The sequence below is a fragment of the Blennius ocellaris genome (genome assembly GCF_963422515.1).
Source record: "Blennius ocellaris genome assembly, chromosome: 7".
Lineage (NCBI taxonomy): Eukaryota > Metazoa > Chordata > Actinopteri > Blenniiformes > Blenniidae > Blennius > Blennius ocellaris.
Genome location: NC_137656.1, coordinates 15,365,156 through 15,388,092, shown reverse-complemented (window position 1 = coordinate 15,388,092; position 22,937 = coordinate 15,365,156). Strand labels below are relative to the sequence as shown.

The window sequence follows — 22,937 nt, the reverse complement described above, 5'->3', positions numbered from 1 at the left end:
TGTGTGTGTGTGTGTGTGTGTGTGTGTGTGTGGCTGTGTCCTTCTAGGATCAATCCCTTCACAATAATACTTTGATTTAAAAACTCTGCCACACTTAATTGTTTGGCATTAAGGAGAGGAGGTAGGAAATCAACATGAGTGCCAAAATGTGTCAGACCTCAGACCTTTCTAAAACCTAATTTAAGTGGTAATAAACCTGTGCCACAGTACTGTATCTGCCAAATCAAACAGGAGTGCTGTGAGCAACTGGACCACTTCTAAATGTAAAAAATTATTTATTAGCATATCTACACTGAATCAATGCTGAATTCCCAACAAAGTTTGTGAAATGCTACTGTGGAATAATTGTGGTTTCTGTAATTATCAATGCTGTGGCTAATAGCACAACAAGCTCTGATGTCTAGTTCACTACGTTAGTCTGGAACTAACAATAATTATTCATATAGTGTTTGGCACATCGGTGATGAGTCCTCCTGACTTTGATGCCATATATTCTACTCAAGTCACTCACCTGGCCCATTAGACGGACGTCATCCCAGGCCCTTAGTTCTGGAACCCTGTGTGGAAAGCCAAGACCCTTCTCGAATGGCTGCGTGCCCCTGAAGTGGCCCCGCAAGATCTCAGAATGCCCCATGTCCCTCACAGGCTGAAGCAAGGCCTCCTGGGACATGCGGGATGGGTCTACGTCCACAGCGTTACGCACTGATGACATCATTGTTTCCATGGCTTGCCTGGGTTTTGGTTGGTTACCCACCCAAGCCAGGGTAGGGTCGGTGACAGGGATCCACCCTGGCCCCGTCTGTTCCTGCAGGTAGGAAAGGAAAGAGCCTCCACCTCCTCCGTTTCCACCATTACCTGACCTGAAAGGACACCAGTGGAGCAACGATAAGGTTGTACATTCAGAATGAAACACTTTTCATGAGCTTTCATGTCCTCTTCATTGGATTTTCCAGAACATGCAGGTTAAAAGGGGATTGATTTGGACTTTGCACCATCTGAGAGGTATACAGAGGCCCAACTCACCTATCTCCATTGCGATCAGCAACAAGGCTCAGACCAGGTGACTCACTCAAGCGAGCATACACCCTTTGTTGTCCTGCAACAAGAGAAAGCCCTTCCTCTGAGCCCGTCCCGCCTTCTCTTCCACCACCTCCTCCTCCAGCTCCATCACCACCAGTCGTACTCGTGACGGCTGATGCCTCTGAACTGGCCTCTGACCCCTGACCATTGTTGAGCCCATTAAGATTGATCCCAGCGATGGTACCCCCAAGCGAGGCCGGCGTGGTCGTGCTGAGTGAGTCAACGCCCATCTCTGAATCGTCTTCGGGCAACTCAATGGAGCCGCTCAGCAACCCGCCCCCTCCACTGGCTGCACTGGCCTGACTTGCTGGCCGACCCAGACTTCCATATGGCAGCCCCAGCAGACCCTCTGAATCGTCAGCGTTGCTGCACTCCAGTGATGAGTCCTCCACGGGCACCAGGGAGGGGCTGTTGCCCGAGGGCCACACCTGCACATCCGACATCTCCATCAGCGTGTCTTCTTCTGTGGTGGCAATGGGTGCACAGTCCAGACTGGAGACCTCTTGCCAGTAAGGCTCAGCACCCAGCGGGGAGGGCAGGCTGTACTGCATGGAGGCCGGTGAAAGAAGCTCTTCCTGCGCGAGCCCATAACCTGGAGCGAGACAGAGAGAGGCACACTGATACCCGGCCCCCCGCCTCGCTCCCCACCTCACCCCCATAGCATCAGGACCCTGGGAGGGGGTATGTGCCCCTGCCCAGGAACTGGGCATCTTAGGGGATGAGTAGAGGAGGCTGAAGGGACAAATGGGAGAGAATTGAGAAGGGAGAGAGGGGGAGGGCCAAGACAATAGGAGCTAGAACAAATGTGCACGGAGCATAGGACAAGAGAGCAAGGGCAGCTTTTAGAAGTGGGGTTGTCAAGCTCAATCAGCCAGCGCTGACGGTGAGAGCAGCAGCGGCAGCAGCAGCAGACACAGCCAGATGGACCGAGAGACTGAGACTGAGGTTCGAACCCAGCAGTGACTGATGCTGCTCTGCTGGCTGCCACCTGCAGGGGAGACGGAGAGGGATTACTTACACCTGTCCAGCAGGGACACACTCTCTCTCTGGCTCATCCTAACACGCACATACAGTCACTCTCATAAAAGCATGCATTCAAACCCACTCAGAAACAGGCAGGTTAATATTGTTATCAGGCTGGATAGCATGCACGCAGGCAATCTCATATTCTCCTTACACACAAGTGCACGTACACGCTCTCTTACATCACTCCACACAGCTGCTTGTTCTCTCACTGACACATACATTTATTATACTGTATCCAATACACCACAGCTAAATAAACATTAAACTTATCGTATTGTTAATAGTTATGCAAACACAATTTATCATTTTTTCTTTGGAAAAGACACACAGTTGCTGCCTCAAACCAAAATGCGAATTAGTATTTCAAGAGCAAATATATAAGTTAGTGAAACTGGATGTTGTTAATGTGCTGCGGACTCAGGTCACTCCTACAGCCATTTCTCAAACACTCTTGGCCAAAATACTTTGCCTATTGTGTGAAACTGCTTTGGCATGACAGAGCACAATGTCAGACTGTATGAAGACGACTGTACACAAACAGAAAATCTAAATATACAAATATAGCTTATAGGTTTTATAAACTGATTTTGCTACAATATTCATTCTGAAGTTGTGCTGAAACTTGAGTAAATGTGAAGAGCTGAGCCAACAAAAGAATCGCACTTTGCTTTAGACAAAGTGTATAAGACTACATGAGTTCATAACCACAGGATGAAAAAAGGGTGGTAACAGCGCGAAGCATGCAGTACAACGAGAAGGGAGGATGATTCTCCAAATGCATGACCAGAAGGAGAGAGAGAGAGAGAGAGAGAGAGAAAGTGAGAGAGAGAATATACTGTATAGTGGGGCGGATACTGCAAAGCACAGGGTGTAACATGATTCATGGTTGGCAGCAGACGAATGCTGAGAGTGCAGGAGATATTTGAGACTCCAAGTGGCACAAGAGACCCCTTGTCCTACTTTCTCATTCACTCTCCAAACTACTGTGACTGTGTCTGTACAAAGTATTAATCATAACTAAATACAATATATTTTTGTTCATGTTTTGTGCTCTAAAAGATTAAACAAACTAAAAACAAAGGCAAATAGCTGTGAGGACAAAAAATAAAACGCCCTTGTTCTATTTGCTAGATTTCATTTAGCTATTTATACTTTATTGGAATTATGAAAATGTAAATCTGAGGGATATTGTTGAAATTAGTATCAAATTAATCTTGGAGATACAACTGGAATGAAACCAGTTTCCTTTTGAGTCCTCAGACTAGCTGACTCAGCTCACTAGGGATTATGGGCTGATGAAATGTGTCATGATTCATTGTATTTTTGTCTGACTAAGCTAATGCATGAATAGGGTAAAGCGTACTTGAGGTAACAAAATCACCATGGCTCTACTTTACTGGCATAAGAAAATGTGCCTATGTTAGTAATGTAGTTTAAAAAAATGTGCAGTAATTATGTACACAAGACAGCCATGGAGAAATGTACTGCTGTACTGTGTGGTTCTCCAATGGAAAATCGGAAGGACCTTCAGCGGGTGGTGAGGGTGTCAGAGTACCTTCCAACCGTGGCATCTGCATTGACCAAAAAGGGCCTGTTATACAATAGAATAGAATAGAATAGAATAGAATAGAATAGAATAGAATAGAATAGAATAGAATAGAAAACACATAAAGGACCCTGCCCACCATGAACATCACCTCTTCTCCCTGCTGTTTTCATTAAAGATTCTCTAAAGACTCTACAAATCCCTCTTACCAAATGGACTGAAAAATAGCTTCAACCCCAAAAAGACAAGTTTACCCCACCCGATCCCCTCATCAATGCAATAATCCACAATCCCATGTATTTATTTGAATATAGTCATTTATACTACCAGCAATATGTTGCCAAACATATGGAGTTGTTGAATTTGTATTCTATTCCACCTTGTGTGTCTGAAAACACATTGATGTAGTTATATTCACGGTATAATGAGATCTGAAGCCGTGTTGTTTGAGCTGTTTTTGGACAAACAGCACAAATCTCTGAATGAGAATGTTTGGCATCAAACGGGTTTTTGAGAATGATGGTGAAATAAAAGGCAGTAGAAAGAGGCAGAAAATGATGAGAGTAGAATATAAAAAGGTGCTTTTGATTGCCTGAGCTCCCCAATGTAAATAAAATGTGTACATAGAAATAAGTGAAGCTTACATAAAAACATATGTAAAGGAAATACACTTTTTTCCCCCAACAGACACAGTGGATATACATTTACATGGAAGACATAAAACATCTCAAAGTAAAAGACATATAAAAACACCCACACTAATACACACACACACACACACACACACACACAGACTGATTTCAGATTTTACATTAAATAATAGAGACATTTATAACAAGGTGTGTAACAGTCATGTGCGAACAACACACGAACAATCAAAAAGACATTGAAAATGTGTATTTCACACAAAAAAACAATGAACAATTCATATAGAAATCAGTGACACACAGAAACAACCACAACATTCATACATGAACAGAGCAAACACAAGTAACGGATCACAAAAAAGGTCTGAGGCCTTTTTCAACCCCCCCTTGAGGACAGACCAGTGAGGAGTAACAGAGACAGACTTGTAGTGTCATTCTCAGTGTGCATGCCATGCACAGGCACACGTCTGTTTGTCAAGCAGCTTTCGGTGCAGTGTCCAGTGCAGTGTGCTCCAAGCATCATCTCCAACAAGCCAGAGTTACTAATGCCCCTCGTCCCGGTGTCTCCATGCAAACACAGGGGGAGATGAGCAATGAAAGTCGGGTGCACATGCTGACATGCAGGAATGCAAGGAAAGAAGGGATGGGATAAACAGGGAAAGGACAGAGAGAAAAAGAGAAGGGCAGCGAGAGAGGAAGAGGAGTACAAAAAAGGGTGATGAAAACAGACAGAAACAGTGAGAGAGAGAGAGCGAGGGTCACCTCCCCCCTCCCAGTGGGTGCTGAGTTCACAGTCTGTGTGAGGGGTGTCCGGCACAGAGCGGACATTTAAATAAAGGTGGGGTTTCAAGAGTTAAAATAAAGAAAAATGCACTAGTCGCAAATAAATAAAAGCTAGAGATGTGGGTCAGAGGTCAACATGAGGTCGGCATGAGGTCAGAGTTCGGAGAGGAGTGAGAAGGAGGAAGAGTAGGGCGGCTAGGCTGCAGATGACATGTCCAGAGAAACACAGAGAGAGGGACAGATTCACAGGGAATGAAAACAGGGCTCCCAAAAGAACATTCAGTGCACCAACATTAACCCTACAAAAGACTCAAACTACTCCCCATGCAGAAACAAGCAGACAGAATAGGGATGCCCCTTAAACAGAGGTCTGAAAGAAGAGGCGTCACACTGTCAGCATTTAGGTTTTGTATGTTCTCACTGGCATATAATGAACCTCAAACATATGCTGACCTAAGGTATAGGTGCACTGAATAACTACGAAAGAAAAGTGAAAGCTTGCAGATATTTTAACAAAGTATAAAGAAAACACTTTGTGTAAAAACGCTACATCAGTGAGAATAACTTATGGTTGCATGTAGGACGACTATACTTAAGATTATTATGTGCAGTTTGTGTGAGGGCAATGCCCCCTCTGGTCTACATTGCCCCTTAACCTCTGTTCAAATATTTTTACTACAGCTACTTCACCAGCAGACAAAACACAAATTGAAAAATGTATTTCAAAGTCAAAGTAAAGCGCTCTTACACGTGGCGTGAATGTCAAGAGAGTAACTCAACCCATCATCCCACAGATTGCCTCAGAACAAGTAGTAAATTCATGTTCAAATCTGGTTTTCCAGAATTAAACACATTATTGACAATGGCATATTTTCAGGCAATAAATGACAAAGATGCCGGTTAAAGGTTTTTACTTCATAAAGTAAGATAAAAGTGGTTGTAGATCTTAGTGTTAGGTATTTTATTTTTTCAGAATAACATTTAGCACATATACAGTATTTGCAATTGATTTGTAAATCTTTGTGTTTTAATAATATTTTTAAATATATTTAAGTATTAAATGATGAACACCCCACTGCATGTTTCTGCAGCTCATGTGAAGCTACTGGCATCAGCTTCGCGTACAGGAAATAGAACAGAACAGAGGAAGTTACTCTGACTTAGAAACAATATCAATCATCTCTAAAGCCATTTACCAACATAAATACCAACCTAATCCTTTCACTAATATTACATGATCTGGTTTTACAGGTCACTGAAGTGATTACAAAGCTGTTATTTACTGGCTGCTGTTTGCTGAGCTATATCATATGCTCATCTAGCTTTAAAGAGACAACGAGTTAAATTTAATTTCAGTGACCAGTTCCAGATCTTTTCTTATTGTTTTGAGTAGATTTGTTAATTTATTTTATTTGACATATACTTGAAAACAATAAAATGAATTCCAAGTCAATGGTGTGCTTAAAAAAAGAGGCAATTATCTATGTTAGAATCACGTGAAATCTATGTGCGAAATCAAGTGAAGAAAGTCTCTTAACTTTTAAACCCACCAATTTAAAGCAGGAACGGCTTTTGGGAGACAGGTAGTCGACAGATAGACAGAGAAGACAGATACACGGTTATCAGATTCACTGCACTTGTGATCTGAATGTCTCCCTTTTTACCCGTTTGACCGTCATGGTTGCATTCGTATGCATTGTTACATCTGTGATTTATTGCTCCAGTTTTCACAGTGAGGACCTGTCACCTGTCAGACTAACTCGCCATCTGCACCGGATGCAGAGAAGAGAAGTCGGTCCAGGAGGAATGGGGAGCTCACGCCAGTCCATTAAGTGAAAATGGAGTCAATAAGATGTAGCATACAGTATGCATGTGTGAATGAAACCATGAGGAAAAAGAGCAAAAGACTGAGGACGGACAACTGGTAAGAAGACCAGATATGCTAGTTATTGTTATGATTTATGTGGGCTGTATCATGTATGACAAAGACAGAATATCATGGATATCATTTACAACTCAGAGTTTTAAAACGATACCTTAAAAATCTAAAAAGATATTTCCTTTCATAGGCTGATCATGTGGTTTATTCAATATGGGCAGTACATAACTTATCCATCTTACAAACTCTAGATACAGAAAATAAACCTTAACTATTTATGACACGATTCTTAATTTGTTTCAGTGTGATATCAATAAAACAGCCCTCAACATCCACCATGTCACCATCATCTTCTGTATAGTTTGCTGCATTTTCCAATCCTCACTATGGTGGTAAATAAATGAAGCATGTAATCAATGACCAAAGGTTTTACTGTAGTACAGTAGGAGTGTCCTGAGTCCTTCTGCATGCTGCTGAGGTAAAAAACCTGCAAAGGTGTGATGTTTGTGGCAGCTTTGATACACAAGAGCAACACTGGAAATAAACAGGAGTACGCGAGACAAAACATGAAGAGTTTTGAAGAGAAACAAACTTTACTTGGTCTGTTGAGGACATCGGGGCGAGGAGGACATACGTTTATTGGGAAAGGGTCTCAGGGTCAAGGCAGAAGGGGACAATGAGGAAGGGGATGCTGGGGAATCTGGGGAAGGGAGCTTACCATTGGTAATACCAGGGGAAAGGTGATCTCTCTCGTTGTGTCGGCGTCTGCTCATGTCACGGGAGCCTTGTCTGGCAGGCTGAGCAGGCTGACCCTCCAGCATGTTGATGATGTCCATACGGTCGACGCTTTTCAGAGCCATGTACAAGGTTTCCACTACAGTGACGGAAATACAGTTTGACCCGGTTTTAATGAGCAGAAACTAAATCAAGCAGTACACCCAGACGTCACGGACTCACTCTTGGCCCTCTTGCCCTCTCGGGTGGCCCACAGGTTGAGCAGCGCAGAGCTCTGCTCCAGCAGCGAGTTGGGATTCTCCACCCGAATCTTATTGATGTCATCCACACTGAGCTGGAGCTCACGTGCCAGCTCTGTTTAGGAAATAAGGGAAAGATCAAGGAAGCAAGGAAAATATTTCTATTAGCGAAGGAGTAATGCTCTTAAAATGGTAAGCTGCCTCACAGCAGCTCTATCCAGCAGAGGAAGCACACTGTGTAAAATAGCAATGGCTCTTGGCAGGGGGGCAGAAAATAATTAGCGTCATTGGCTGGGCACCATGTTATAACTTTGTTTAATCAGCAGGCAAGCTTGTTCGACAGAAGGTAAACATGGTGTACCATACATGACAAGATTTTGTGAATTTGCGCTGTTCACTCACCAGCCCAGCTCAGTCCCAACTGCTCTGCGATCACAGCCATCTTCAGCTCTGTCCTCTCCATGGCTGTCATGGATGCTACAGAAGTAAGAGGAGAAGCTCTAAAATGCTGTGCGTCTATGTTTTTCACTGTGTGGGTGGGGAAAAGTGCACTGCCGGCAAAAAATCTAGGGTCACGGGAAAGTCTTTTCTGAGCATTTGTTTATTTAAAAGAAAGTCATCTCCCTCACGTAGAAAATCCCTGCCTTCGATGAACTGATACAATAAAAATCATATTGTTCCTTATGGTTTCATAACACAAAAAAGTAGATAGAAGGTACAGTTTTATAAAAGTATGAGAGTGAGACACTCATACCCATAGCAGGCTCATTCAGAGCACTGTATCTTTCCCTTAATGCCAGTGGGGTTAGAGTTCGCCTCCGATCTTCGCTCCCGATAATCTGCCAGCAACAAGCAAACGCCACGCAATTCACTTCACGGATAAATATATCAAGTGTACGTATTTTCTTTGTTGCTAAATCTGAGTGCTTTACCTTGATGCATGGAGGCATAGTGATATTGAGGTTGCACAGGACATGTTGACTGTCCTCATACTTAGTGGTCTTGCGCAGGAAAGACAGAAATCCAGTGGGTTCTTTACTGCTGTCCCTCACCTTAGAAACACAAATACAGAGAGCATTGACAACATAAAGAGGGATCCATAAGAAAAATGGAGACAAAGCTAATAGAGAAACTGAGCAAAAAAAAACAAAAACAACAACCCATGAGAATAAAAAACTCAAAAGGCAGCACCTTGACAGAAACAGGAAGACGGTTGTCCCTGAAGGCCTGGAAGCTGAAGCAGCGAGGCTGCTGGGCGGCCTTCCTCACAGGTACGAGGTTCCCTGAACACTCCAGGTGAAGCGGCATTCCCTCCATCACCTGCATGACGAGCAAGATCGAGTCACCAAAGTAAAGAGGAATCGCAATATTTTTCTAGTTTATTTCACTTTAATTTGATTAAGAATTCTAATTTGATGAAAGTTGTACCCACAAAGGTAGTGACCATTGTAAAATCACAAGATAAAGAAAACCCAAGGAGACAGACATTAGTGCCACACGAATGACTCTGTGATGAGTCACAATTTCTTCTGCTTGTGTGTTATTAAATTCTCCAATGATTGTTGTGCTGATTGTTTTATGTACATGCATATATACAACACCACCTTACCAAAGTGGTATTACAATACATGGTAAGCTGGGGTTATATTTTATAGCCAGTTTACTTTAGTCTCAGTTGCAAATGTTTTTTTTTTGCCATGACATCATGACGGTTTTCTTTATTTTGAAAAAAAAAAAAAAAAAAAAAATACAGAATATATATATTTAAAATAAAAATCAACTTTCCTTCTTGAAACATATTTCTGATGATACGGTTGTATTTATTCATTAATATGAGTATTTCTGGGTTGAGATATTTTTGAAAATGATTCCAAAGTACAACGGATGAAGAGGAACTCTTTCCAAAATTCATCCAAAACTTAGTTCTATTAAAAAAAATAACCATTTGGAGGAGCATTTCTCTTCGCTTAAAGAATTTAAATGGTTTAAAATACCAAGAGCAGGAAGTTTACTAAGTATTGTATTACTTTTTATATCCAAAATCGTGTGAGATACTATGCACTGTATATAAAAGGAGCAACATATCCCAAGATTTCATGACTCTGTTGTAATCTTATTTAACACTTTCAGATCATGAATCTAAAGAGTCAACCAATTGTTGTCCTTGTCTCTGCACTGACCTCTATATCTCTGCTGCGAGCGACCTCTGTGAAGTTCTCATGTTGCTCCAGGGTTTTGTCCATCTTGTCGTCAGTCATGCAGTAGCATCGCAGACGGCCCTCACGGAGCTCATTCATCTTTGCAAACACCACAAATTTGGCCATGTAGGGTACAGCTGACAGCTCTCTGTACAGCAGGTTGGCAAAAGACACGGCCTCAGCTGTCCGAGGACAGTCAGCCAGCCAGAATCTGGGAGAAAAACAACCACAAGGATGCAAACGTGTCGCAGAAACAACGTTGGATGATCTCAAATGGCAAAACACTTTCAATAAAGTTCCTTCAAGGTGCAAATGCCGAGATGCTGCGACTGAGCTTACCGTGCTGATACGTTGGTTGTGAAACTGGCACAGTCATTGGTATAGACTAGTTTGGTAGTGCCGGTGATGTCCTCCCATTGTGCCGGGGCCGTCCCACCTGAGGGTGAGACGGGATGAGAGCTCAGATCAAAGGTTATCGAGAAGTTTCATAAAAGGGAGAGGCCACGTTTAGAAAAACGGCAAAAAAAGCTGTTTAACCACCTCAGACACTGACATTGTTCTTCGTTCTTCACAAAGACAATAAACTGACATACACAACAACTCGCCAGGCCTCACGCCACCAGGCTGCAGTACCTATGACAGAGCAGAGCAGACGCAGGCTGGTGGTGTCGCCCTCGCCAGAGTCCCGGGGACTGTCCCTCCAGGACGGGGGTAAGGGTATGCGCAAGCCGATGGGTCGGTGGAACTTGCGCCGTCGAGGCTCCACAGTGACCACAGGGCTAAAATTTGCTTGGTTACCCAGCAGCTTTGCAACCAGCTCGTCTGGAACTGGCTGAGCCTGAGGTTTAAAATGAGTGATGGAGAAGGATGGGAGCGAAGACAACAGGAGCACAGGTTTGATGATGGAAAAGAAATAAAGAAGGATGAGGAGGCGATAAGGATGAAAAGAAATGCAAAAGGTTGGGATATTAGGAGAGCAGTCACAAAAAAGGATGAAAAAAAAATCAGTCAGGAAAAATTAAAGATGAAGAGAAAGGGAGAGAAAAAGGCCAGAGTGAATAAAGTATCACAAAATCGAAACCTCACTTATTTAAAGACAATACCAATACACCTGGTTTGTATGACTTTCTTTATTGTAAAATGTAACAATGTGTGTTAACAAGAGCCTTTTTACAATAATACAGGAGATATCAGGGAAAAAGGCACTGCGGTTTTTCACAAGGCCATTCACAACATGATCACTACAGCAATATTTAGTTTTAAAATATATATATATGTATATGGTCTTAAAATTATAAAATAATCTGTATAATAAACCAATTTCTATAGTCCTTACATTCAGTTACATTCTCTATCTTCATTTCGGAGGTTATAGGATGTGTGGTGGCATGTTAGTATATATAGAAAATACATGCAGCTTATAAATTCATTTGCGTGTCTAAAGTAGCAACAACATGCAGCAGAAGGTCCAGTCACACTGTATCCCAATTTCAGTGTGCATTACTGAAACATACTCAACTCTACAAGCTTCAAGTCTGTAGTTAAAAACAACATTTTATGCAAACACGCTCTTCAAGCAGAATAACATGCAGCAACAACATGATGAACAGTGTGTGAATCTGACATGTTCAAGCTAAATCAAATGCAAATGACAGATTGAAATCCAGAATTTGCATATCCAATATCTATAACAAATATTTGGATTGAAAAACATCATGAAGAAAAAGAAAAGATTCATTTTTAAATTGTTGGAAACTGACATTAGTATTAAAGGTACATGTCTCGCCAAAATAAATAGGATTTTGAGGCTGGATTTCTGCTTTGTTTTTGTGAATTTTGGTTTAACCATATTAGAAGTTTCAGTTTCAAGGTCAGTTTGGCACAACAATTAACAGTGAGGTGATGAACAAAGAAGGTTGAAATCATAGCTTCAAAAAAATGTGCCAAAAATACCACCTTTACAAAAATTGCTACGTACTGAGTTTGATAAACTGATTTTTCTTAACTTTGGTGTGTATGTTGGAGAGCTCATACCTACACACAAATGCAGAGCTCCAACAGCTTTAAAATTACTTAAATATCAGGTCGTACCTCTATATATGAAACACTCCTGATGAGTTAATAAAAAGTTAATAGTGTTGTTGTGTTTTTAAGGTTATTAGTAAAGTCATTAGAACATACTTAGGGAGTCACATTTGTTTTTCTAGCCACTGCAAGAATAAATGTTTTTCTAATATTTAAAAATAAATCTAATACAAGCACATGGTTTTTTCCAGTGGTGGAAATATAATAATGACAGAAGAAAAAACAGACAATAACATATCAGCACAAAATCAGCAGTCCACATTTATATCAAGGTGCCAAGTGCATGCAAAATGTGAAATAAAAGGCAAATGCGATCATTTATAATGTGAAAAATGGGGAAAAAAACGAGTTAAACAAACAGACAACTGATTCAGACAAATTTGGCACAAGTGCTGATATGATCTGGTCATTCCACGAGCAATTTAAGTAAATGAAACATGCTTTATTCAGGCAAAACAGGCATTAGCGATTCTGTCTCTCCTCTCCTTCCATCTTCTCATCGTCCCAGCTCACCTGCAGCCCCAGGCGGACACGTTTGGTGACTGCCGTCTCGGGAAATGTGGCCTGGACCATCGGCACCAGTTTGCTTGTGAGTGAACCTCCTTCTGGACCAATCAGGTCACTTTCTTGTTGGACACGTGATACAACGGCGAAGTAAAGAGGGAAGTCGGTGGAGATAATGCGGCGGATTCGTTTCTTCCCGAGTTCCTCTTGACTTTCGAGCTCTGAGGAAAGAAGAAACGGTTTAGCTATGCCTCCCATGCGATTAGTGTCAGTTTCAAGCAGTGACGGTTTTAAACTCCTACCCTCGTCCATCCCGTTGAGAATCGTCTCCAACACTTCGTCACCGTAGCGATTACGGTGCTCTTTCCATACGGAGCCGTTCTCGCTCCTCAGCACGACGAGCTCGCGGTCACCTCGACCCAGAGCAGCAAAGTGGGGAATCTCCACAATGACCGGTCTGTCACACACAGAAAATCACATATAAGTACAGAGAAACCTCTGGATATACATAAACAAGGCTAAAAGATACCTGAAAAGGCAAAAAGCCTTTTTTTTTGTGTGCGTACAGGGAAGTTGGGGGAAAAAACCCAAAACAAACCCTACCACCTTCGACTATAAGCATTGTTTTGTAGATGAATCAATATCTTAAAAGCACTGGGTATGTCACGTCCTCAGAGATGTCAGGGAAATTTACACTTACCTTCTGAATGTTTATTAAGTCCCTTGTGACCATCAGTGTATTAACTACACCCCTCCTCTGTGGAGGCCCGTTGCCAGTTCATCTTGTCAAACGTTTCGTTCCACTTTGGTATCTTACTCATGTCTAATCTGTTATTTTATTATGCGCTTGACTGCTTCTTCACCTTTGCCTGTGTGACTGATTACCGGGTAGCAAACCTTGACCCTCTGACAATGAGAACAAACTGTGGTTTTACACCGGGACCCGTCACAGAAGCACCGATGTGTTTGGGTCATGTATGTTATTTCATGTCACTCAGTAGTTTTAATCTATGTGGCCATCACTGTTTGTCTGTTCCTTGTACCTTTCCTATGAAACAAATGAGCTCTGCTTTGGTTTCTCACCCCAGGAACTGCATGCCAGCCGGGCCCAGGGAGATGATCCTGCTGGCCAGCCCCTCTCCCTCCACCAGTGGAGGGGGGCTGGTCAGCTTCTGCGGCTTCACCAGGCGGCAGGTAATACGGGTAGGTGCCGCACACGTCCGCGGAGGTATGATGACACGCAGACCATTATGCCTGCTGCCTCGCATTGAACCGCCTCGAGCATCCACCATGAAACTGACCAGGAAACTGTGATGGGACCAACATGGTGGAAATTAGCAGATTAAACAGGAAGGAAGCAAAAGAAAACGCTTTCTTCTGTGCACGCCACGCCGCTGACCCTGTGTGTATGGGACTGGCCACCGGGCTGACGTTGTCCGACGTCTCTGTTGCCGGGCTGCTGGGGATCAGCGAGTCCTCGTCGTATTCTTTGGGCAGTGGAAGCGGAGTGTGTTGCTACATGACAGAAAAAGATGTGATGATCACTTTATCAAAGTGCTTAATAACAATGTGTTAAAAATACTTTGCATTTACACAGTGCTGTTTTCTTTTTTAATCAAGGAGATGCCTCCTGAGCTATGAAAATAAATTAGGCAACTGTAATAATTTGTTAAGTGCTTATCAAAAATAGCTTATTGAAAGAGATATAATAAAACATTACACTATTTGAGCCAATGTGAAAACTACTTTTTCTATCCAAAACAAGTGTATTTATTTACAAAACCTCTGATGACAAATTGACAAAATCATATAACAATCAAAGCTAGTGGAAGGGTTAGCCTGCTTTCAAGTGAGCAAATTAAAACTCTGTAAATAGCCCAACTCGGGTAACAAGGGTAGTTTTTCTTTTAAACGTTTTTTTCTGGGCTTTAAACCTCAGGGTTGGAAGTGCTGATACCTGTGTTAAAACTTAAATAAATGCACACAAAAAAAGTACAGTTCTGAGTGCTCAAGTAAAACATGATTTCATTATATTGACACACAATGTCTTTCTTGAGGTATCTTGAATATTGTTCTTGTGGTTGTGGGACGACTCACGTGTACAAACATGTATCCACATTTCATACATGTGTTTATCAGCATCATACAGCAGCTTACTCTTAACTTAAAACACAGACCATGAGTCAATTCGTATCATAGTTTTGGGTTAGAAACAATTTCATTCTATATAAAACTATGAATTCCAATCAATACAACGTTTAGGCATTCATCCACTATTGATGTAGCTTGAAAGGTCTTTCATTCATCCACTTCTGCAGCTTCAGTGTGGATAATTGTTACCAAAAAAAGGAATCCTGAAGTATAGAAACCTGAAAATCTACTTAAGAACAGCAGTCAAGTATAAACTTATACTTATACATCCTCTGGTTTTGAGCCATGTGATTCGAGTTATGCAGAAGAAAAGCAGCACAATTTTGTAGGAAATCAAAATTTCCAAGTCTTTTATTCAATACCTGATCCATCTCGTGTTCCTTCAAGATAACGGTCTCTGGGGAAACGCGGGGGATCCTGGGAATGGCTGGCGAGTAATTTCTGTTGTATGACAAGAGGGAAAAAAAACAGGCCAGAGTGAAGACGTGTCTTTACATCTCAGCTCCTCCCCAAGTGCTCATGTGTTCAGTGGGTGTCTAAGGTGCAGCCCCTACTATCCATCCATGTTATGAGGTTGTGTCTACCAGCTTTGCTCTCTCCCCTGCTTCCCCGCCCAGCCCCCCTTACGCTGTGCCCAGCCCTCTCTCGTACTCCAGTGATTTCTTGGGGGAGAGGAAATCGTCATCATGGTCTTTCATGTCATCCATCTTCATGTACCTGGCCCCTTCTGTCCCCAAGAGCTCCTCTCCTTCAGAGAACAACATGCCAAAGAGAGCGAACAGACCGTTGTCAGGTTGGTGAAACAGCACAAGAGAAGGAGAGAAAAAAAAAGGACAACGTTGTTAACAAGCAGTTGGAAAGGTTAGGTAGCATGAAAGCCCAGGATTTAGCTGATGGCTCTGTTAGTTACAGGTGAGACTGGTGAAAACATTTCAATTTATACGTAGACGCATCTAAGAAAAAACAAAGACTAAGTGTGAGACTACTGAAGAGGATTGCTATAATGAAGTTCAGTCTCAACATGTCATATCCAACATATTTAATAAAGACTATTTTAACATCAGTACACATTAGAGATTAAGTCCAGGCTTAAATAAACAACAAAAATACAAACATTGCACGGTTCTCATTTAGAGATGGAAGCAGCTTGATCTCGTTCCATGAAAAATGTTTGTTCTCAAGGGTAAATGGCCAGTAAAATGCAGGTTGTATTGATATATAAGGAGTAGCTGTAAAACACAAAGACAGTGTGAATAAAATTATTTTGCCACGAAACACAATAACGACAGGAAGCTCCTTGAACACTAGCTGTGAGTCGCAGTGGGTTTTAGTTAATCACTCCGCAAAGCACGTGACTTTTTCTTTTTCTTTTTTTTACATATTCAACAGGAGCATAAACGGACTCTCTTCTGAATGTGTGAATTTGTGAGTGTGGCAGTGCAGAGTGTGAGAGTGGCTGTCTATTGTAGTTTAGCTTCCTGATGTGTGTGACAGCAGTCGTTACACGACGTCTGCCTGTGTGTGTACACTTCACACGGCCTCAAACGAGTCAGCTCGTGTCGTGGATATTCTGTGTCCTCTGTACCACACGTGTGTTGTGTCACCATATGCAAAAATTCCTCCCAGATCACTTTACTAATCCAAATATGAGATGTGTTTTCATGACTGTGGCTTTCTAAACTTGAAGCCGCACTGACAATCTGACGGTTGAATTATCAGGACACTAAAAATGTCATGACATAATAACCTGTGACATTATTGTTTTTTTTTTTCCATTTTTAAACTTCATATGTGAAGCTGTGGGATATAAACTGACATCATCACTTTTAAGTTGTTACAGGCTACACTTTTTGTGCTACAAAGCCCTAAAGCTGGAACAATTGCCTATCGTGGATTCTTAATGCCAGCAAAATGTTTTCCATCAATAATTTCATTTTTTTAACATGACAGGAAAATTGCATATCTGTCATATTTGACAGGTTAGATTGTTATTTATAGTGAGTTCATCAGTCACAATTACAGTAAACAAGAAAGCCTGGCACAAACCTTGAATGCCAGCATGCTTAGTGGGATGTAACTAACAGTTTTTTTTTTGTCCATACAGCAGATGGAGTAGGAAGCTTCTTGAATGAATTCTTTTCTAAATGAGATTCAAAGTGCCTCTGCAAGTTTTATATCCACATTGTATGATCAAATATGGATGCTCTCATTGTAATCTGTTGGACTGAAGAAAATTGTTTGCTATCTGATGAGACAACAACTTGTCTCGTCAGATATATACCAAACAGTTTTCTTTTAAGAATGACACAGTATATAGAAGGAGAATACAAGTGATGTTTCTCTCATTTTTTCTTTAATACTGAAACCATGAGCTTTAAAAGATATTTTTTATATTGTTACACTTGTGCAGTTACTTTTAGCTAAAGAGAGAAAGGGAAACCATAAGAAACCAGAATACTTAGTTCTTTTTCTGGCTCATGAGTTCTTTTGTCTGTTCTTAACACATTATCAGTGCAAAACGTCTTTCTCCAGTAGTGTAAATCAGCAATTGTTTAACTGGTCAAACATTTCAAGTGAGAGTAGTTAAGGTGGGAAAGCAACAATGTTTTTACATCCACTTTTCTGTTGGCATGAAAATTGGATTATTTTGAGAAGACTTCCCAGGAGTTGTGCACATGAGTTTCCCATGAAGTATAAAGGATCCAAATCCAAGTGTGTTTCATTTTTCCTGGTAAATACCTGCTCCCTGATTAAATCCAACATCCTATGCAGTGAGCTGCTGCGCTAAAACTAAGTAATATAAGAAAAGTTGCCAGAATAAAGAAAATAAAAACTCACGAGTCTCTAGAAATCAAAGGCTAACTACAGTGTGGTAAAAAGTCTCTGTGTGTTCAGTCCATTCAAAGTGCCGGAACAATTTTCAAGCCACTCAACAGACACACTGACGAACACATGACACAATGATGTGATACACGACAAAAACCAGGATGCAGGCACATTCAAATAAAGACACAATAGCAGACTCACACATGTCAAACTAAAGAGAATGCCACCTCCCTATGAACTCTAAAACCTTCCAGTGTCTTAGAATAGTTTACAGCCAATAGTTAATGTTTAATACGAGTAATATAACTTGTAAGTATACTGTATGGAAGATCAGTAAGAAATAAGAACTTCCGTTATCAGATGGAGGAAAAGAGACACCTGGAGAGTCCAACCATGGGGATGTTATTAAAAAGATAGAGGCTACAGACACGAGTGCTATGAGTGCATGCCAATGAGAAACCAGAGCCACCATCACAGTGAGCGCCACTACAGTGGAAACCACACAGAGAGAGGTAGTGAGGAAAGAGATGAAGCTTGCTTGAAATGGAGCAACACACTCTTTTTTTTTTTTTTTTTTTTACCACCTATGAATGTCGCACAAAGAAGGAAAGAGACATTCATACCTAATGTTAGCTGTGCAATTCCTAAAAACGGGGCAAAAGGCAAAAGGCAAAAGGCAAAAAAAACAAAAAACAAAAAAAACAGTTGAAAAATGAATAATCATGGCAAGAATTTTAAATGTTTTTTTCTCCTACAATTTCATGTCAGGACTGAAGATCTTAGTGTCGTACCTTCATCCTCGGAAACGTCGAGTATCTCATCCACAGTTTCTGGGAAACTCATACGATGTTTCTCTGTTGTCGTCTGTCACAGAGGAGAAGGAAATCAGAAAAAGACATATGAAAGAGAGAGATCGAACTTTTTGAGGATTACTTTTACGCACTAATCAAGTCAAGGCGACTGAAGTGCCGTATCCTTGAAGTATTTCTTACCATTGAAACAGTCTCCTCTGTGACAAGCTTCAGGACATCAATCACAGAGATGTAACCCAACCTCTTGGCAATGGAAAGGGCTGATGTGCCATGCTAACGGAGAGAAAGAGGACGAGTGATCAGACCTCCATTGAGAAACGTTTGTGGACGAGAGGAGAAAAATGTAGAATTACACTCACTGTCGTGGTCTCGTTGGGCTGAGCTCCGTGCTTCAGCAGCAGTGTCACGATGTCTGTGTGTCCCTGCTGGGCCGCCTGGTGCAGAGGAGTGTAGCCGAGCTGCGGGAGACACGAAAAACTGCAACACTTACAACTTACAAACTTAAATAGTAAAGTCGGTGTCTGTGACCCTGTGAATATCGAGATACTTTCCACACACCAAACATCTCAGGGGGCGACTCACCCTTGTCTTGCTGTTGACATTGGCCTGTTGCTGCAGCAGAAACTTCACCATCTTGATGTTGCCATAGTGGCACGAGACGTGAAGAGGGGTGTAACCCATCTGACATTGAGAGGACAAAGTGACTGTTAATTACAAACTTCACTTGCATTTTTGTAACTTCCTATTGCAGTATGTACACAATATGTGTTTGGATTTCAATGTTTTATGAATATTAAATGCAACATTAAGTAAAATGTCCATAAAATGAAGACATTTCGAGATTTTAACAGGAACATGGGTTCAGCCATGTATTGTTGCATATAAAACTGTCTATGATAACATCATTAAACTTGACAGAGTTTTATTAATCCTGCAACAGCTCGAAAGAAAATGTTTTTTTTTTAACTCAATATACAAACAGATGCATCTTCTGACTGTTAAAACATAATGTATTACCCGTGTGGCAGCATAAACTGAGGCTCCTTGCTTGACCAAGATATCTGCGATACCGACATGTCCCTCCTGTGCCACCAGGTGGAGCGGGGTTAAGCCACTCTGTTTGCAGGGATCAAAAGACACAGAATGAAACACATAGATCACGCTATCAAAATTAAGTCTGTTTATTTCAGATAAAGTGCGCACTCTTCTACATTTCTAAAGGTTGTTTTTTTCCCCCCTCAAATACTCTGCTCTTGCCTTGTTTCCCAGGTTGACATTGGCCTGTTTAGAGATGAGCAGTGAGACCATGTCGGGCCTTCCTTCCTGTGAGGCCAAATGGAGAGGTGTGACTCCCTGCAGTGACTCAGCATTGGCCGACGCTCCGTACTGCAGCAGGCTGTTGGCCACCTCCACCTGGTTCTGCTTTGACGCTATGTGGAGGGCAGTGTAGCCATTCTGGGGGAGAAATATGAACTCTGGTTAGAATAAGATGTGTGCATCCTCATGACACAAAACTATTTTACTTGAATAACGTCTGTGCTTGAGAGTGTCTTTTTTATTTACCCTGGCTGCACTGTGTGGTGACCCTCCCTTACTAACAAGTAAATTAACCACATCCAGGTTATTGTGATGTACAGCAACGTGCAGCGGAGTCAGCCCATTCTGTAAAAAGGAGGACAAATACTTGGTCAGACTGTGTGACTACAGAAAAAAACAAAAAACTTCAATCATCTTCCACACTGTGCTTGTTCTCACCTTCCCAGCTGCGTTTGGGTTGGCTCCTCTCTCCAGCAACAGCTCTGCTACATCCACCTTACCATACTTGGAGGCTACATGGAGTGGAGTGAAGCCTTTCTACAGGTGCAACGACAGTAAAAAAAAGACACAAAATCAGTTAGCTTGTCTCTGGTGGTTTGGAAAAACAGCATTAAGGTCAGCAAACAGGCTCTACCTTCGTCATCTTGGTCTGCTGAGCTTCCATGTCCAAGAGGATGCGCACAGTTTGAACATGACCTTCTCTGGCAGCAATGTGAAGGGGTGTGTGTCCTGCAGTGGTGGTGGAGTTGGGGTTGGCTTTGTGCTCCAGCAAAAGCTTTACTAGCTCTTTGTGTCCCATCCGAGCAGCACAATGCAGAGGAGTTTGGTCATCCTGGTTCAGGAAAGGGACAGCGATTAGGTAATGATCACTAACTCTCTGTAACACACGAAATGAAAAGGTTCACTATTCTGTATTGATTTATTGGCACCCCACTATGATCTCACAATCAATCAATCATGGTTGATCACAGCAATATGTTAGAACCCACTTAACTAACAGAGGCTTTGAGTAGATTTACAGTAAGTCCTTGAGAAATATATTGAATCTCAGATCTATTTGAAGCCAAGTTGGAAGTCGTTACCTTGGCCTTGGCATCCACTGGTGCTGCATTCTGCAATAAAAACTCTGCCACCTCGTAGTGTCCCGCCCGAGAAGCCATGTGAAGAGGCGTCTCCACTTTCTGTTCACACACGGAAAGAAAATCCACATCATCAGAACCAGCAGTTTGTCCACCACTCTACGAGAAGTGCTCGTGCCGCTATCGTTCTGTTGGTATACTCACCACATTGGAGGCGCTGGGTGAAGCTCCTTTTTGCAGTAGGATCTTAACAATGTTGAGGTGACCCATGAATGATGCCACATGCAAAGGGGTCAGGCCAGACTGTTCAAAAGGAGCATACAATTACAACAAATATAAGTTGATGTGCAGGATTTGTTTGACCCGTACGAATATATTTGTGAGCTTGTTCAGAATTGTTGCTTGTTCATTTCTTCCTATTTCACCTCAGTTACAGCCTCTAATGATGCTGATTGTTTGAGCAGCAGGTCCATCACACGCATGTGGTTCTTTTTACAGGCAATATGTAAAGGAGTGAAGCCATTCTGTAGAAACAAAGAAACAATTATTATTATCATCAGTCCAAAAGTCAAACAAAATGCTCACTGTTACATAACGAAATAATATTGATCAAATCATATAAACTAAACCGCCTACTAACCAGAGCCCGAGAGTTGGGTTTGGCTCCCTTATCCAGAAGGACCTTTGCCATGCGGTGGTGGCCACAGTGTGCAGCCACATGAAGAGGGGTGAGGTGGTCCATTGTGATGTCATCAATCTCTGCATTGTACTGCAGAAGCTGCTTGACACAGTCCACGTGGTCCCCCTGTGCTGCCATGTGGATTGGAGACAGACCATTCTGCAAACACAATAAAATGCTTTGATTTGGACTTTCATTGATTTAGTGAGAACAAAAGGAGCAAAAAAATCTAACAGATAAGGAGTCATAGCAAAATCCCTGCGTTCAGTTTAAGAGCAGACGGGTCTTTGTTTGACTCTGAGAGTGTACCTTGGTCTTTGCCTGGATGGGGGCCCCGTGGTCCAGCAAGATTTCTATTATCCTAACATGACCATTTCTGGCTGCGCAGTGTAGAGGAGTCAACTCATCCTGCAAGGAGACAATTGAAAGCAATTCAGTTAATGACACATTAAATCCCAAACAAAGGGCGTGGGTAATAGGAAAAGCTCTGGTAACAGAGGGATGGGTGTGTGCTGCACCTTAGTCTTGGCATCAATTTGCGCTCCTCTGTCCAGCAGCAGTCGGACCATAATCACGTTCCCTCGTCTGGATGCAATGTGCAGAGGAGTGATGCCGTTCTGCAGAGGGAGACAGATCAACGAAGAAAAACTGAAGCGGGGAGAACCGATCGACCTTCTGTCACCATTAGTTACTCCCTACCTTTGGGGTGAAGTTGACATTGGCTCCTCTATTGAGCAGCAGTTGAGCAACGTTCAAGTTTTCATAGTGTGCAGCGATGTGGAGGGGTGTGAATCCAGTCTGTTGAGACACATTATTGTTAACTCTCTTTATCTTTGCAATCCATGCACCAAACCATAAAGGAAGAACAGGTATTGTTCCTTCTGCTGCATTAACAGCTATTGTTTATGACCCTTTCAACACACACACAGACACAGACACAGACACACACACACACAGACACACAGACACACACACACACACACACACACACACACACACACACACACACACACACACACACACACACACACACACACACACACACACACACAGACACAGACACAGACACAGACACACACACACACACACACACACACACACACACACACACACACACCTTGCTCAGAACATCAGGATTGGGGTCGTTTTGTAAAAGCACGGCGGCTGTGCGTGTGTCGTCGTTGCGCGCTGCAATGTGAAGCGCGGGGAGGCGGACCTTTCCCTTGGTGCCGTAGTTGATGAGCAGGGCGACAACGTTTTCATGCCCCTGCTGAAGAGCCACGGCAAGAGGCGTAAATCCATCCTGCAGCACACCGGAGAGAGAGAGAGGAGAGAAGAGGTTGACTCATGC

The 22,937-nt window shown here is 42.2% G+C and overlaps 1 protein-coding gene across 1 annotated transcript in view; it reads right to left on the bottom strand.

Annotated features, from left to right (window-relative positions):
* The window catches only part of ank1a (ankyrin 1, erythrocytic a), a gene marked incomplete at its 5' end in the record, with an annotated part of 85,033 nt that overhangs the window by 9,680 nt on the left and 52,416 nt on the right, over positions 1-22,937 (bottom strand). The window contains 35 exons of the mRNA XM_080499761.1: positions 512-860; positions 1,024-1,672; positions 7,680-7,835; positions 7,919-8,050; positions 8,338-8,412; positions 8,690-8,774; positions 8,868-8,987; positions 9,127-9,255; positions 10,116-10,344; positions 10,473-10,569; positions 10,767-10,971; positions 12,732-12,943; positions 13,025-13,179; positions 13,806-14,030; positions 14,122-14,237; positions 15,236-15,314; positions 15,501-15,621; positions 18,323-18,343; positions 18,491-18,563; positions 18,692-18,784; positions 18,871-18,969; positions 19,094-19,192; positions 19,529-19,627; positions 19,769-19,966; positions 20,075-20,173; positions 20,267-20,365; positions 20,463-20,660; positions 20,911-21,009; positions 21,112-21,210; positions 21,333-21,431; positions 21,548-21,745; positions 21,896-21,994; positions 22,105-22,203; positions 22,286-22,384; positions 22,704-22,889. Coding sequence (XP_080355887.1) covers positions 512-860; positions 1,024-1,672; positions 7,680-7,835; positions 7,919-8,050; positions 8,338-8,412; positions 8,690-8,774; positions 8,868-8,987; positions 9,127-9,255; positions 10,116-10,344; positions 10,473-10,569; positions 10,767-10,971; positions 12,732-12,943; positions 13,025-13,179; positions 13,806-14,030; positions 14,122-14,237; positions 15,236-15,314; positions 15,501-15,621; positions 18,323-18,343; positions 18,491-18,563; positions 18,692-18,784; positions 18,871-18,969; positions 19,094-19,192; positions 19,529-19,627; positions 19,769-19,966; positions 20,075-20,173; positions 20,267-20,365; positions 20,463-20,660; positions 20,911-21,009; positions 21,112-21,210; positions 21,333-21,431; positions 21,548-21,745; positions 21,896-21,994; positions 22,105-22,203; positions 22,286-22,384; positions 22,704-22,889 — 5,190 coding nt within the window. The remainder of the gene's footprint in view (positions 1-511; positions 861-1,023; positions 1,673-7,679; positions 7,836-7,918; positions 8,051-8,337; positions 8,413-8,689; positions 8,775-8,867; positions 8,988-9,126; positions 9,256-10,115; positions 10,345-10,472; positions 10,570-10,766; positions 10,972-12,731; positions 12,944-13,024; positions 13,180-13,805; positions 14,031-14,121; positions 14,238-15,235; positions 15,315-15,500; positions 15,622-18,322; positions 18,344-18,490; positions 18,564-18,691; positions 18,785-18,870; positions 18,970-19,093; positions 19,193-19,528; positions 19,628-19,768; positions 19,967-20,074; positions 20,174-20,266; positions 20,366-20,462; positions 20,661-20,910; positions 21,010-21,111; positions 21,211-21,332; positions 21,432-21,547; positions 21,746-21,895; positions 21,995-22,104; positions 22,204-22,285; positions 22,385-22,703; positions 22,890-22,937) is intronic.